This window comes from Oreochromis aureus, linkage group 6 (assembly GCF_013358895.1).
Source record: "Oreochromis aureus strain Israel breed Guangdong linkage group 6, ZZ_aureus, whole genome shotgun sequence".
NCBI classification, from domain to species: domain Eukaryota; kingdom Metazoa; phylum Chordata; class Actinopteri; order Cichliformes; family Cichlidae; genus Oreochromis; species Oreochromis aureus.
The window spans coordinates 22,009,979-22,026,475 of NC_052947.1; the positions used below are offsets into that span (position 1 = coordinate 22,009,979).

At 41.3% G+C, this 16,497-nt stretch overlaps 1 protein-coding gene across 6 annotated transcripts in view; it reads right to left on the reverse strand.

The window, feature by feature from the left end:
• Positions 1–214: 214 nt before the first annotated feature.
• The window catches only part of fam184b (family with sequence similarity 184 member B), a 35,298-nt gene continuing 19,015 nt past the window's right edge, over positions 215–16,497 (reverse strand). For 2 of the 6 annotated variants that reach the window (XM_039614115.1, XM_039614114.1), the window contains exons 10-18: positions 15,646–15,765; positions 15,286–15,418; positions 14,800–14,930; positions 14,551–14,666; positions 10,644–11,000; positions 10,397–10,523; positions 6,508–6,615; positions 3,421–3,821; positions 215–871 (exon numbers count right to left, since the gene is read on the reverse strand). In XM_039614115.1, coding sequence (XP_039470049.1) covers positions 799–871; positions 3,421–3,821; positions 6,508–6,615; positions 10,397–10,523; positions 10,644–11,000; positions 14,551–14,666; positions 14,800–14,930; positions 15,286–15,418; positions 15,646–15,765 — 1,566 coding nt within the window. In that variant the 3' untranslated portion in view covers positions 215–798. The remainder of the gene's footprint in view (positions 872–3,420; positions 3,822–6,507; positions 6,616–10,396; positions 10,524–10,643; positions 11,001–14,550; positions 14,667–14,799; positions 14,931–15,285; positions 15,419–15,645; positions 15,766–16,497) is intronic. The other 4 variants (XM_039614116.1, XM_039614119.1, XM_039614118.1 and 1 more) reach the window with 4 other exon arrangements.

Below are 16,497 nucleotides of genomic sequence, written 5' to 3' on the forward strand. Positions count from 1 at the left end.
AACTTACCCTACAACTAATTATAAATCATCTTTGTAAAGAATTTCAGCTACTTCAACATTATAAATCCACCTTCCTGTACTGTGCACTACTTGCAGCGGGTGAAGCACACTGCACGGACACACGATGTGAATCTTTTTAGTGATACCCTGAACCACAGAGAAGCATCTGAGCTTAAGCTCAAAGAATGTGATAAACACAGAAAAAAGACGCACATACAAAAACAAAATATTTTATTCAATTTCATCATTAAGATTATTATACATTTTTGCATTGAAACAAGCTTCATTTTGGTATGGTGAGTCGTGTGTGTCCATTTTGATGTGGATCTTGATTGAATATGTTGAATGCTTCCATACTCAAAGAGACACTTGGTTGCTGTTTTTTTTTCCTTTTTCTTTTTCTTAATGAACACCTGCCTGGAATCGTTACACGATGGGATTAGGGCAACAGTTGCATTAAAAAAGGAAGACGTCCTTTAAAAAAAAAAACATATGGCGACATTCCAAACTATACAAACAAGATCCAGCAGGCCAATGTCTGAGAAGAGGTCAGGCATGTGTTTGAGAAGCACTTTTTGGTTGAGCTTTGAGGCAATGTTTGAAATGGCCTTGCTGGTGATGAGCCCATATGTCTGTTGATGTGGTTGTCTGTTTTCAAGGTTCTCTGTTTGTGTGTGTGTGTGTGTTTTTGAGTCTGGGAAGCAAACAGATGTGTATAAGAAGCAATGAAGTGGATATGAGATGTACCTGCAGCTGTTGTATGTGTGTGTGTGTCTGTATGCTTGTATGCATTTGTGCTCAGAAGGAGAAGTATTTGGTGAACCACTCCTGCTTCAGCCCTTCTGTCCCCCTCTGCTCCAGGTATGGCCCCCTGCACGACACAAGACGCAGACAGGTTTAGTGTTTTAATCACAACTAATTCAGAAACATGACGGGGACAAAAACATTAGTAACATTTTATAACATGTCCCACGACTAAGGGCATAATTCCCCTGTAATTAAAACAAATCTCAAAGGATTTTATTTGAAATTAAAATTTTATTATATTCGCACACTACTACTTTAACGTAAGTACACTAGAATAAAGTTGGTAACAAGTCAGGTTTTTACAGGAATTTAAACTACAGCGTAAGCAAAAAAGTAAATAATAGAATATCCATCATGCACATCTACTTAATGAATATTGAATAAAAAAAAGTAAAAAGACAAAATTAAGGCAATTTGTGCCCCAAAAAGTACAGTGTGCGATGTCAGATGGGAACACATTGTTTTTATTCCAAATTAGTTACTTCATACTTAAAGTTACTTATGGAGTCCTAAAATTACATAGTAGTAATAATAATAATAATAATAATAATAAGTAATTACAGTATAATTACTTCCTTGTTTCCTGTAAAAACTCGACTTACACCCTTATGGTAGTGTGTCTACCTTTAAGTATTTGTATGCGAATATAATTACATTACAATTTTGAATTAAATGGCATGTATTACAGGTGAATTACACCTTTAGTTGTTATGCCAAGGTGTTCAATCGCAGTCAGAAAAGAGAGAAAGGAAAGCGGCAGGACCTTGACTGTTTCAGCTTATAAAGACTGACATTTACTGATTACCTTCTTTAGGACAAGACGTCACCTCACTGGTATTTACACTATATTACAGCTGTTTGACCTTTGGTACATCTGTGGCTCACGAGGCAGAGTGGGCTGTGTACCAGTTGGAAGGTCTGTGGCTCAAGCTCCAGCATGTTCAGGTGTTTTTAAAGAATAAAGTGTTGCATGAGTGAAAATGATCAGCCGATAAAATGGCAGCAACTCAATGCATTTAGGCATGTAGACATGGTCAAAACCACCTCCTGAAGTTCAAATTGAGCATCAGAATGGGGAAGAAAGGTGATTTAAGTGACTTTAAATTTGGTATGGTAGTTGGTGCTTGAAGGCCTGGTCTGAGTATTTCAGAAGCGTCTGATCTGCTGGGACTCTCCTTTTATTTTACAGAGAATGGTTTGAAAAAGAGACAATATCCAGTGAGCGGCAGCTCTCTAATAGAAAATGTCTCATTGATGACAAAGGTCAGAGGAGAAAGCTACAGTAACAGCAGGCGTGCTACAGCAGCTAAGAACAAGAAACTGAGGCTACATTTGGGTTAGGCTCATCAAAACTGGACAATAAAATATTGGACTGAACATGACTTTGAGTTCACTGAACTCAAATGGCCTCCACAGTCACCAACAGAGAACCACTTGGATGTGCTAATAGGTGAGATTCACAATATGGATGTGCAGCCAACAAATCTGCAGTAACTGTGTGATGCTGTCATGTCAACGTGGATCGAAATCTCCGAGGGATGTTTCCAGCACCTTGTTGAATCTGTGCTATGAAGAATTAAGAAAGTTCTGAAGACAAGACGGGGTCAAACCTGGCATTAGCAAGGTGAACCTTGTATCGGTTTAATTAATGTCATCACTAAGAATTATTGTTGTATTTGTATGCATAAATCCTCAGTAGTCATAAACTGATTATTACATGATCACACAGCAATGAGTACGCAAGGTCAGGATAACATCCCCCTTCAAAATGTCTGTCTTAATTAGACTTTTTGACTTCCTGCCACAGTCCAAAGACATGCAGTTAGTGGGGTTAGGTTAATTGGTGATTCTAAATTGCCCATGAGTGTGAATGATTGTTTGTCTCTCTGTGTGTTAGCCCTGTGAGGGACTGGCCATCTGTCCTGGGTGTACCCTGCCTCTCGCCCTGTGGTAACTGGGATAGGCTCCAGCCCCCATGTGACACTGATTAAGGTTGGCAGTAAATGTCAAAATAAGATCCACATGAATGAGAAGGTTGTAAAACATGATTCTGTAGCGGGATGATTGGCGTTATTTATTAGTCATGATGTAGTTAATTACTTATTTAGTACTTAAAGTTGCATTTGTAGTAGTACTTGCAAGACCGAGACCACATTTTGCCACCATGACAAACACACAGAGTCACAAATGTGGAAACATCACCAGCCACGCTGTCATGGAAAGTGATGACTGCTGGTATGGCAGGTTTCCATCAAGAGATCTGCTGCGGACGGCTACAGCTGGCTCATCTTGAACTAAGCGCTGAGATTAACACAGACTGACAGCTGATTAATCCCGACATCCAGTTCATGCCAGCGATCTGAGTCCTTGTTGTATCGGATTGATTAATGTCATCACTAAGAATTATTGTTGTATTGCTCCCTCTAGTTTTTATCATCTTTTCATATCTTTATATAAAGTTCAAAAGGTTGTTAATACAACTTGTTGAACATGTGATATCCCTGGTAAGGCTTAAGTTAAAAAGTAAAAAAATATTAAAAATAAGGTGAAGTTTGATTTTGGTTTCTTATCTCACCCTGAGGAAGTCAGCAGGCTGAATCAAAACATTCATACCTGATTGAGTGGGCCTGCAGGTGTACGTGTGGGTCCAGGCAGGAGGGGGACACGTATCGGATGCCCGTCTGAGGCGAGGGGCAGACGGGGAGAGGTGCCGTCGGCGCCGGGGTCGGTGGGATGCAGGAGGTCCGGGTTCTGGCGGAGCGAGAGAGGGAGGGCGAGGAATGCTGGGTGAGGGGGAGGGACGTGTGTTTGTGTGGGAGGGAGGAGGTGGAGTAGTGGGGCGAGGTTTGAGGGTGGGAGGAGGACTGGTGGGGGAGGGTTGAGGAGGAGTGCTGATGGACGGAGGGTGAGGAGGAAGACGAGGAGGAGGAGGAGTGGGGCACAAAGATGCTCCTGTTGTAAGTGCCGGCTGTGGAGATGCTGGTGACACGAGGAGGCGACTCGGCACCTTTCCTCTGTGGAAATAAATAAATAAATAAATAAAAATTGACACATAGGTTAGAGTTTAAAAAAAAAGGATCAGATTTTCAGAGCGCTCAGTATAACCAGCAGAAATCTGGACACACTGATTTATGACTAATATGGCAAAGTCAGTTTCTCTTTTGTTGCTCAAACAAATGATTGGTTAGTTGCACTCAGACTATAAGTGGCCAGTAAGCTAGAAAATCTCCTCCCTGCAAATTCTGCATATTTACAAGCAGATATCTGTTTAAAGGAGGCTTCGCTCTCACATCCAGGCCCACATATTTTATTCTTGGACTCCACCAGAGCAGCTTTGCATGACTGACAGTTATAAACAGTGCTTATATTTAGCTTTTTCTGGATGTTGGTGCAGAGCCTCGGTTCATCTTCTGTCTGAAACAAGCTGCTGAAGCTCCTCTCTCTTTAAGGTCAGCCAACTTTCTTCTGATTGGCTGCCACTCAAAAGCAAAAGATCCAAACAGCAGGTGGCCGAGGCGTCTGTGCTCACAGCCAGAGCTGCCACGCAGATCCAAGAGGAGAAAAAAGCGAAACTGAGAATTTAGAGCAGTCTGAAGCTTGAGCTTCTGGCTTGAATTTGGCTGTTTAGACAGCCAGTATAAAAAATGTAAACTACTGTGTAAAAGTCATGAGTCGCCCTTCATTTCTTTATGTTTTGCAACAAAAATGGGAAATAGGTGCATTGATTTTTAGAAATGTGCAAAGATAAATAGAGATACAGTATATAAGGCAAAAACAGAAAAAGCAGAATTCTAACAAGCTTGAAAGTCAGTCTTTGGTTTGACCACCTTTATTCTTCAACACAGCTGAACTCTCTTAGACAAGCATTCTTGTTATTCCTTTAAGTGGTCTTCAAGAATAGTTTAGGGCATTCAAAGCTCTTCTTTGGATGTTGGCTGCCTTTTCCTTCATTCTCTGTCATGATGAAAAATAAACCTGTTGCCAGTCTGATTCTTTGCAGATGGTACTGCGTGGTGGATCAAAATCTCACGGCACTTTTTTGCATTCATAATCAATTTTGACAAGATCTCCAAAACCACCGGCCAACTATGACAGACCCTCCATCATGTTTTCTAGATGTCTGTAGAGACTCACTGTTGTGCCTCTCTCCTGACCTCATGCATACATACTGACGACAGTTTGAAGCAAAATGTTTAAAATTGGGGTAAGCACTTTATGAGATGTGTTGCCACTGATTTTCAGTCCATTTCTTGTTTAATTTGGCACAGCCTTTTCTACCTATTTCCCTTCCTTAAGAATGGCTTCTTGACAGCCACCCTTCAACTGGGACCACTTCTGATGAGGATTCAGTGAAGCATAGATGGATCTACTGAAGGGCCAGGAGCATCTTTCAGGTGCTGTATCAAGTCTTTGCTGGATTTTTTTCCTATTTCTTAAAGATATAACTTTCAGATAATGTTCGTCTGCTGTAGATGTTTTTACTGAGATATAGGCTTTTGGCTTACTGTGGTATCTTTGGTAGTTTTCATAGATTCAACTAAAGAAATTTTGCAAAAGTCTCCTAAATTTAAAATGAGTTCTTTGCGTAGTCAGGACACTGGTTCATCCAATGCCTTTGAATAAACAACAAACAAAGAAAAACAAATATCTGTCTGAGTGTGCAAACTCAGGTACAAATATTGGACTGAAAAATAAAAATAAAAAAAGCAGCAAATGTCCAAAGAAAGACTAAAAGACCTTCAGAAAGCCTGGAGAACTACTACGCTAGACCACTCTTAAAATTAGTTTATGTTAGTAAGTTTATGTTGCAAAGCAAGTGCCCACTAGTCAATTTAGCGAAATTAGTGAAACTAGTAAAGCCACATGTGTTCAGTTATTATGAAGGCCACCTAAGTTCATTTTCAGCCACATATTCTGTCCTGTAAATACTACACATGTATTAAATCATACTCTGAAAATAGTCTCCAGCTAAATGCACATTTTGTCTTTAAGTAGTAAGTTTGATTAAATCGGCAGTTAAGGAAAATGTTTCATGTCCTTTATGATTTATATTAAAACTAAACAGCAGAATCTGAAGTGTTCGATGTTTAGGCGTTACAGGAGAAGAAGACGCATCCCGAAATAAGTGTAGTTTTACTGAAACTTCTCAGTAACAAATGCATGGACATAAATACAAAAATCTGTGGCCCGCAGCCATCATAGGAGACTGTCGACAGGCTGCAGGTGATGATGCGTGTCAGCATTTTTAAATGTACCACGCCAGATGGTCGGTAAGCACATATCCACGACTGACACCAAACAAGTGCAAGCAAGTGAAGGCACACAGAATCCTGCACTTTACAGCAGCCTCGATTTATTAGTCACACTCCTGAGAAGCTTTGATTAAAGACGCGAACGCCTCAAAATCGATTTCATCATGTATCAGGCCAAAAGTGCTGCATAATATCAGTTCCCACATCTTTCACACATCTGCATCTTAAGTTGCCAAATGCAATGTTAGTAAAAGCCGAGTGATGATGGAGTTATTGCAGGGAGGGGGGCGGGGGGGTCGTTACCACACACTGGTGACGTGGTGAGTGGGTGAACTTCTATGTTTCACTGTTTCGTGCCCCAGAAACCAAAGTCGGCTTCGGCCCAGCGAGCTCTTCTGGCTGGATGGAGGCTCGCTCTCACGCGCGTGAGCCGAACACACAAACTCACCATTGTGGTTGGCGTGACGCTCCCGGGGCGGGACTTGCTGTCACAGAGCCCGAGGCTACTGTTGTCCCCGGCAACAGGAGGGTGGAGCTGCAGCTGATGCCTCTCTTCCTGGAGGCAAGGAGGACGAGGAAGGACTTTCACTGGCCTTATTCACAATTGTTGCTGTTGTTGCTGTTGTTGTAGGGTTTGAGTTGTGTCTGGAGGGTGTAAATGTTTGCTAAGCTGCCTCACGTCACACAGATGGTAGATGCAGCACTCAGTCAGAGGACACTGAAAAATGTAGTTTTCTCCTACGCACACATGACCGCTGATGATTAATGAAGGCACTGTTCCACTGGGTTTAGTCTGAGTCATTTAAATATTTATGGTTTGGGAAAAATGCTCATTTATGCAGCCAGATTTTTAACTCTCAGTCTCAACACACTGGGTGATTTTGATTTTTAGCTTGCTACTGTTAGAGTTTGGATCAGAGCAGCTGCTTTAATCAGTCTGTCTGTGTTTAAAAGATTATTTTTTGGTATATTTTTTTCTTTAGAGAGGGAGTTTTAGCAACTAAACACTTTGAAAGAAATCAAACCAGGGATGCTGCAGTCAGATGGGCCCTTGGACCACCTCAGTCTCCAGAGGAAATCAAAACAACCTCCAAGAAATCAATACAAGGCAGCATTATGCTAAAGATATGTCAAGAGGAATGACTGCAGTGAGTCTGTGCTACACCGCGTGTTTTAATGCTGACCCATGCAGTGGTGTATATCAGTCAATGGGCAAGATGTAGGTTAATTTAAGTGTTCATGTAGCATTTTTAACACATCTTTTACATTGGTTATCCTTTTATTGTAGCCAGTTAATCAAGTTATCCAACACGTGGACCTTTGCTCACTTTATTCAAGTCCTCTGCTAAAGAAAAATGTTGACCACCCCTCAGTTCAACGGTATTCGAGCCACCCACGAGAACACAGAGGTACCCAAATGAATTAAGGGCCACCTACACACTACAGGAGCTGCTTGGTCATGGAAGCCATGAAGCTCCTGGTGCTCAGGCCAAACCTCATGAGTGCAGATTCTGCAAGGGTGTCACTAGGTTTTAGTGGAGTAACTAAAGCACTACTGTAGTGCTTCTAAAATCAGTGGTCAATCAATGCAATGATTACCTTTGTAACCAAAAAGTAAATTATGAAAAAAATTAGTAATGCACATGGACAGGTTGTAGGTCACAGGTTTGCCTGTGAATTCTTAGCAACTTGCTTATATTTTTTTCCATTTTGGTGTTCCCAAAGATGAAGAAAAGTCCATCAGCGTATCAGTAAGATACGATAAAAGTACTGTATATCACCACCTATACATTACACCTACAGGTGGAGCTTGGTCATGGAAGCCTATATCACGAAGTTCCTGGCACACAATGTTTGTGCTGATTTTATTGACAGAGCAAGTTTGGAGCACTGCAGTTATTCAGTCAGCAGAGCATTGGTGGCTTTTACGCCTCAGCACTCGGTGACCCCACTCTGTAACTTTATATTATCTGCCACATTATTGCTGAGGCTCCTAAATGCTTCACTCTGTAAAAACATCACTTAGAGTTGATGGTGGAACATCTCAGAGGGAAGAAATTTCACAAACCAAGTAGTTGAATCTTACTACAGGAGCACAGTCAAACAAAGATCTCTAAAGGCAGGCTGCATGGCTGGGCGACTGAATTTATACACCTGTGGCAATGGGACCGAAAACATAGGGGTGGTCCAGAATATTTGTCCATGTAGTGTATTAATACTTAGCTATAGAAAAAAAAACTTTACACACGTACTTCTTTTAGCTGCATCTGCATCTGTCTCTCATCTAAAGAGACAATACAGTCATTTAAAGATTCATTCTATTAGCAAATCCATTAAAAAACCTTAACTAGCCAACTTTGACAGGCCAGCTGTGGCAGTCAGCACTTTTTTTAAAAAAAGGCCACAATTATAAAGTCTTATTGTTTAAAAGACTCACTCATTTCCTAAAACTAATGGGCACTGTAGTTTTCAGCAATCATTATTCAAACAGGAATAAATAGGGTAATTATTGAGGACTATTTTCAGCCGAGTATTTATACATATTTGCGACAGTGGTGAGTAATTTTGGCAGGACTGTGTGTGTGTGTTGGTGTGTGTGTTGATGTGTGTGTGAGAGAGAGAGTCCATGTTTATCATAATGCATCTGCCAGTGCAACAATGGAGTTCTATGGCAAACATCAGACTCTTTTACTTTTTGCCTTTTGCGAGTCACACTGTGTCTCTGTTGGTTTTACTTCCTGTCTCTGTCTTCTTCGCTCCACTGTGATTTTCTTCTTCACTCTTATTGGTTTTACATGTGTGTAATCAGTCATTTAGTTCTCCGTGTCACAGTCCTCCCCTTCTCCCGGTTGTATTTCAGTCTGTCTATTTCCAGCCCGTGTTTCTCTGCTGTGATCCTCAAAGGTTACCGTTTCCTGTTTGTGCTCGGTTTAGTTTCTGCTCTCTTTGTAGTATTTTTGGATTCTTTTGAAAACCAGTAGAGCTTTAGTCTTCTGTCTTGGATTTATTTTTTATTATTTTTTGTAGCATCTTTTTGTTATTTGGTTCCTTTTGCCCCTTTTTTCTCCTTTATTTAAACTACTGTTGTGATATTTCATGAGTTTGTCGACTTCTACTTCTCCTGAAACTTTTCATATTCATATTTTTATACAGGAAATGAATTCTTTTTACTGTAAAAGTGGTTAAATTACTAAATATTGTAATAAATGAAAATAAAAAGGTACAAAATAAAGCAGACTTTTACTTATGTAATTTCATAATGAAAGCTCTGAATCTGGGTGTGACACTGCACAGCGTGTTCCTCTACATGTCTGAAGAAACTGAATGTGTTTGATCATCCCAAATCGGATATTTTCAGATATTCGGATATTTTTCCCATCCTTTCGCAACAAACCACCAAAACTGATCACAGATACTTCATTTTTTGTCTGATGTCGTCTGTTTTTTCTGGCACCATTTGGGTTTAGGGTGGCAACCCTAGAATTGTCAAATAATCGGTATATATTGGTTCAGTTTGTGCTCTTGCTGATACAAAGACTTTTTCTGTTGAACAGAAAGCAAAACAAACCACCAACCCAGCTAACCCTGCTGAGAGATGTAATTAACCACTTACAGCTGGAAAAGGGAAAATTGGGACTTATTCTTTGGGATATCACAACCCTTTATTGACAACTTTAACAAACCCAAGGCATGGAAAATCTGTCTGTATTATGTTCTTTAACATCCTTTTTCTCCTACTGTTGTTGTTGTTTGATCTTCTGTAATATCTATGCTCATATCATCAGTAAAGAAAGCTGAAAAACCAAAAAACCTGAACTAAATCTGACTATCTCGATGCAATTAGGGAATACAGCCCTAAAGACAGAGGCACGATGGACGGAAATTTTAGATATGAAGTTTTTTGATGAATGGATTCATATACTTTTTAACAGTTCTTGTCAGGGTTTGTTGGAACAGTCAGACTGTGCTGAAATCAACAACATATCATGTGCGACTGTATCAGGTATACTCACTGTTTTACATTAAAAAAGTTGACGTGGTCCAAGTAAAATCTATCTATAAGTATTTTTCCAGTGAAGCATGGCTAACATATCCAGACTACAGGGATGCACTGCTGCAGAAGCCCTGATGCTAACCATAGAAAACTATACTTACTATGCAATATCTGCCACAGATAAATATAAGTAGATAAAAAACAAGTCGAACCATTGAAAAAAAAGTGTTCCTGTTTAAATAACAGGATCATAAATCACCCCACTCGGTCATTTTTGGATCTTTGAGGGTTAAAAAAGTCATATTTTTTGCGTTACAGTGATCGTCTTTGCGTGTGCGCTCACCACTAATCGTTTGATGAGCTGGTCTCTCTCCGTCAGCCTCTCCTGGAGTCTCCCCAGCTGCAGGTCGTCACATCGAGGCTCCCTCCGCCTGCAGCGCTCCTCCCGCTCTCGCAGCCTGCAGTTAAATCATATACAGAAACACACACCTTTCTCACATACCTGCACACCTTTTCACCCCGATACCATGCACCCCCAACCCCTCCACCCCTCCGGGTGTCTTATCTCCTCGGGTCTCTCCTCTACTCACTCGTTCTCCAAGGCCACGATTCGCGCCTGCAGGTGACTCTGCGCGTTGCTGTATTCGGACACCAAACTCTGCATCTCCCTCTTGTGCTCCCTCCTGATCTCCTCCACCTCCTCTCGCCTCTTCTCCTCCTCCCGCTCCTTTCTCTTTTCCTCGTCCAGCTCCTCCTCTTTGATGTCGTCCTCTTTTCTCTCGTCCCAGTGCTTCTGCGACTCCTCGAGTTTCTCCATTTCCACTCTCAGCTTCTCCACCTCCTCCTTCAGACGTTGTGCTTCTTCTTCCAGCTGGGCGTCCCTCTTCTTCCTTATTTCTGCGCTTTCCTCTTCTTTCTCTTCTGCCTCTGAATTCTTCTGCACTGAGCTAAGAAGGACACAGCAGAGGAAAAACAATGGCATATGTGGCATCTTTAATACAAAATAAGAGGTGTTTGCTGGTTAAATACCTTTAAACCTTGCTAAAAATCTACACAAAAAGAAGACGTACACTATACCTCTGCACTATTTTGCCATATACTACAGTACATTTTCAGTAATGTTGTCTACCAGCCAAATAACTGCATAACTATAGTCTAATACAATCCATTTGCATCAGCTAACTAAACTTTGAGTGATGTCCTGTAAAGACAGATGTGTCTCCAGTAACAGATGTTGCTTAGATAGTTTTGCCAAGCTTAGCTTCACAACTGATATCTGGAGCTATGAAGTGTGTCCAAACAAATGTATTATTCAGAGCTTAGCTGTTGAAGCGAGGGGAAAGACAGCATCAGATTGGTATCAGTGGATACTCATGGTTGTGATGTCAGTGTCAGAGTATTTACCCGAGTGGTTAGGGTGCATACAACGTGCCCTGAACACCAAATTCTCAGGTTTATCCAGACCAAAGGTGTCAGTTTTTCTTTTCTGTCTAGATAGTTTGAGATAGTTTGTGCAGAGGAGTGATAGAGAATATTTTGGAAAAAAGATGGAGCTGTCAACAGGAGGAAGACCTCAGAGAAGATTTGTGGATGTAGTGAAGGGTTGGTGTCACAGATGAGGATGCTAGTGATAGGGTGAGATGGAGACAGATGATCAACTGCGGCAACCCCCAAAGGGAGTAGCCGAAAGGAGAAGAAAAATAAGAAGAGGACCAAAGTAAGTAAAGGGATATTCACACAGGAAGTTACCAGTGACAATCCAAGACCACAGAAAGTCTGTGATGTTCAGCAACTTCAGGAATAATGAACGAAATAACTGGGGATGCAAACTGGGTGGGTCCTGAGTTAAACTTTTCTCAAAATCTTTGATTAACGTATGACAGAGTAGTAAATACATTAGAGAGTTACCTAGGCAACCAAGCATCAGCTACAAAGCGATGTGTGAGGAGTGAAACGTTTCCTGTGTGGACAACCCTTAAGATATGTACTGGTCAGAGTCTGAAAGAGGGACTTCTCTTTTTTTAATAACTGTAAAGTTCTGTTTGTTAAATTACAGGACAAAGCCTGAGTGATGAGCTGCTGGTTCATTTCTCAAATTTATGTCTTAGAAAGTGGTTAAGCCGAGGGAGCAGTGCTGACAGATTTCTTTAATAACGTGGAAAAACTCAGAGGTGCTGTTTAAATTGCACTCATTTTTCTTGAGACATCCCAGGCTTTTCATCATCACTTTTATAAAAGGATGGCTCATTAAATGTGAATGTATTTAAAATGCATTTACACTAAGGGAAAGGGGAAAAGATTTGGAGGTCTTCCTTGGGCAACATTTTCTTTAATGGACCAGCCTGCTTAAGATTAAACCAGCTGTATGCGGCCAACAAACTAAAATGGGTTTGACACCGCTCGTCTAGATCATGTGCTGGATGTCATGGCAGATGGCTGCCCCTCCCTGAGCCTGATTCTGGTTCTGCTGGAGATTTCTTCCTGTTTAAAAGGAGTTTTTCCTTCCCACTGTCGCCAAGTGCTTGCTCACAGGTTGTCGTCTAATTTGGGGTTTTTCTCTGTTTTACTGTAGGGGCCTTCCTGCTTTTCACCCCTCAACTTCATTGTGGTGAATGGGAAAGTGAGGCCTTGCGAAACAAACACTGAAACATTCGAGGCAACTCTGTCTGAACTGAAGTTTGGAAACAATCTGACACCACTTTCCACAGCAGCAGCTACATCCTAGTTTTGCTATCATATATTGTGAAATAATGTCACAGGAAAGCTACATATTACACCAGACTCTCAATAATTATGATCAATAATTATGATCACCATGTGTTTTGGAGAAATCCGCAAACAATCGAAAAAAATAAAAAACTGGGATCACTGACGACAGCGAGCTGTGACGCTAATGAAGTGTTTTAGCAAATATTAATGTAACCCTGTTGTTTTGACACACGTGAGGCTGGTTCAGCTGCTTATTAATTCAGTGTGGTGCACGAAAAAACATGTTATAAGATAAAACAGTAAAAAAGTCTGCTGTGCTTCTCGTGGCAGCCACACAGGAGATACTTGTGGGAGACGCTTCGTCCACAGTGGAATGAAGTGTTAAACAATGTAACTCACGATGCTTACAGAAGATGAACATTATTGTTACACTATCACATGAATAATGTTATTATTTAACTCTTTTGTTACGATTTATAGTAACAAATATTTTTTACTTCTTCCAAGTCAAATTTTGCTGCACTGCATAATATGTGTATGACAGTGTCAGTAAAGAATAGTCTATTCTATTCTATAAGAGAAAATAAAGTAACAATGTTCATTTCTTTAATAAATCCTCTCCAGCCTTGGAAAAAACATCCATTCTCACAGCACCCTGGCTGCAGGTGTACATAGGTATTTCTTTTGCCAAGATATAAAGGTGTGGCTAAACAACACATGTGGCTTTGGAGCAAATGCAGCATCAAGTCATTTGGGGTCTCAGTTTGCTGTGGTCATGTGACATGGGTGTTTAGAAACATTTGTAAGACTGATGGGTTTTTGGGTTGTTTTTTTTTATTTTGACTTTATTCTGTCTCCTTCGTCCTCTTCCTCTGCAGCTGTCACAGGTTTGGGTTCGGGTATGAGACTTCATTTCCAACATCCTGGTCTGTGTTCAGAGCTCAAAGGAAAAGTTTAGCAAACTTCCTCCAAACTTAGATGAGATGACGGGTAAATGCGAAGCTCCGGGGAGGAGCTTTGGCTGGCTTAACATAGAGACTGTGAGAAGCTGGGAACAGCTAGTGCAGTTAAAAATATACAAGCTCACCAGTTTGTTCGCTCTTGGTGTTATTTCCCTCCCTGCCTCTGTCATTGTGTTTGGTTTTAGTCTTCTTGTCTTTTAGTTATTTTCTCTTTTACTTTGAACATTAGTTTTCTCAAGCAATTTGTTGCAGTTTTGCTTCATTTTTCTTTTTTTTCCTTTCTTTTTTGCCCTCCTTTGTTACTGTTTGCCCGCCCTCATTAGCTCCGTGTCTGGATCGAACCGCAGTCTTATCCTCAGTCAGCCCTCTGTGTGTGTGTGTGTGTTTGTGTGTGTCTTGTCTGTTGTGTTTTGGTATTCGTTCACCCTCAGTTCCTACCTGCTTGTTAACGCAGTAATCAGCTTTTTTAAATAAAGTTTGTTTGATTTTTGTTCCATTTGCTCAGTTTTTTAATCTGCATTTGGGTCCATGTCTGATTCTGGCACAATTAACACATTTGAGTTACTTTAGCTGCCATGCTTTTGTTTGGTTCGCTCAGCTAAGTCATTCATGAGTTCTTATTTTACGTTGCTGCTTCCAGTGTGGCATTCACTGCAAATTCATTTAGTTCTCACTTTGGTCCCAGTTGCAAAACAATTCCATCAAACTATTTAAACTGACAAGAAAATAGGTGTAAAGTATTTTTGTGAATGCCAAACATTCATAGTTTCTCTGTAAAATCGATGGCTTTCGCCTTGACTGATGGACTCAGTGTTACCGTCCATACCTTTCCTTTAACTGCTTCTTCAGTGCTGCGTTTTCTCTCTGCAGCTCCAGCATGGCGCAGCGACTCTCATCCAGCTGTCGCTCAAACACCTGGTACTGGTTCTGCTGCTTCAGGTCCTTCACACACACACACACACACACACGAATAAAGTAGACAACAGAAGTCAACTTGCTGGAGTTACAGGCAATGAATCACAGGTATTAAGGCCGAGAGGTGTGTGTTTGTGCGCACACGGTGTGAGTGATTTACCTGTTGCAGAGCCATCATTTGTGTGTGCGCCTGTAGTTGAGCCTGTAGGTCTTCTATCTGCTGCATGTGTCTCTGGGTCATCTGTCTGCTCCACTCCGTGTGCTGCTGGGTCAGCTCTGCTCGCTGCTTATCTACACACACACACACACACACACACACACACACACACACACACACACACACACACACACACACACACACACACACACAAAACCACATACAGAAAACAAAATCAATGGGCCCCACTGTTACAGGTACCCTTCTGCTGTTGCCATGGTGAAGTGTATCCATGGCAATGGCAACTTCACTGTTGAATTTATAATCTCAATGCAATGTGTATATCGTTGTGCATGTGTGTGTGTGTGCTTGCTTATTTTGCTCATGCAGCTGTGTACATGTTATCCAGAGTGTGTTAATGCCTGCATGTGCTTATGCTAATGTTAATGCGTGTGCACGTGTGTGTGTGTGTGTGTGTGTGTGTGTTACCCAGCTCCAGGTGGTGCATTGTCTGAAGTCTGTTCCTCTCAGACAGCAGCTCTTCTTTTGCCCGTCTCTCTAACGCCTGCAGCGCCATGGCATGACTGTGTCTCTCTTCGGTTAGCGACTGCGTTTGGGGCTCCTCCAACAAATGAACACACATTTTTTTTTATAACCACAGCTGCAATTTTTCTTAAGCTCACAAAAACCCATTGTTGCAGTAAACGCGCGCACACACTCACAGACCAACATAATGTTGCCTATTCACTGCGGCACTTTCATCAAAGCTGCTAAATTATTCATCACAGAGAAAATCTATGAACGAGCGCACGTAGGATTTTTAAAAATGACTGTGCATCATGTGCGTACCTGCAGCAGCTCCCTCAGTTTCTTGTTTATCTCCTTTGTGTCTTGGACCTCCTTCCTCAACCTGTCAATTTCAGGATTCACGTGGCAATCATCTCCCTGGCCTGCCTTCTTTTTCTCTGCCTGCATTGGTGACAAATTGGGAGCAAAGGATTTTTAAGGCTCTCCGTGCTGTCAAAGTAATCCTGAGATAATGAGTCTGCAGCAAGAATTAAATGGAGATGCCACTTTTGTTTTAGAATGTGCACACTCAAACAGAATAAATAAGCAGGCTTATGGAACAAATTAGAGGAGCCCTCCAACAATTTACCATCACACGCCCAAAAAGTTGAACGGATTACATGAAACATCCCGACTTTAACTTTCTAGAGCGCATCCAGAGCTGTTGTTTCCTACGCTTAAAATACAATAAGAGAGACTCCTTTTGCCTCGTAAACACCCACATCTTTTAAAGTCCTCATTCAAGTTTGAAATGCAGGATTTCTGCCATACAGAAAGCTACAAAACAAAGCAAAGGCGTGATGGACGCAAAGTCAGGGTCATGTTCCCAGACTTGGCAATGATTAGAGTTTACACAACTGTTTTTAGAGGCTACAAAGCACTTAACACAGCTAATAAACTGACCTGGATATGTATCAGGTAAATTTGTATTATGTACATTTGACCTTTAGCATGTGTGTGACTTTTTACCCAGGCCATCTAACCTCTTCTGGAAGCCAACAATTCCAACATACCCCTTGTGCCAAGGGAAGAGAAGCATGGCCTCTGCTCAGCAAAGGGCTGGTGTTCAGGTTTACCCTGATGCATCCATCTGAGTGAGTGTGTGTGTGAGAGACAGTTAAAAAGCACTTAAAG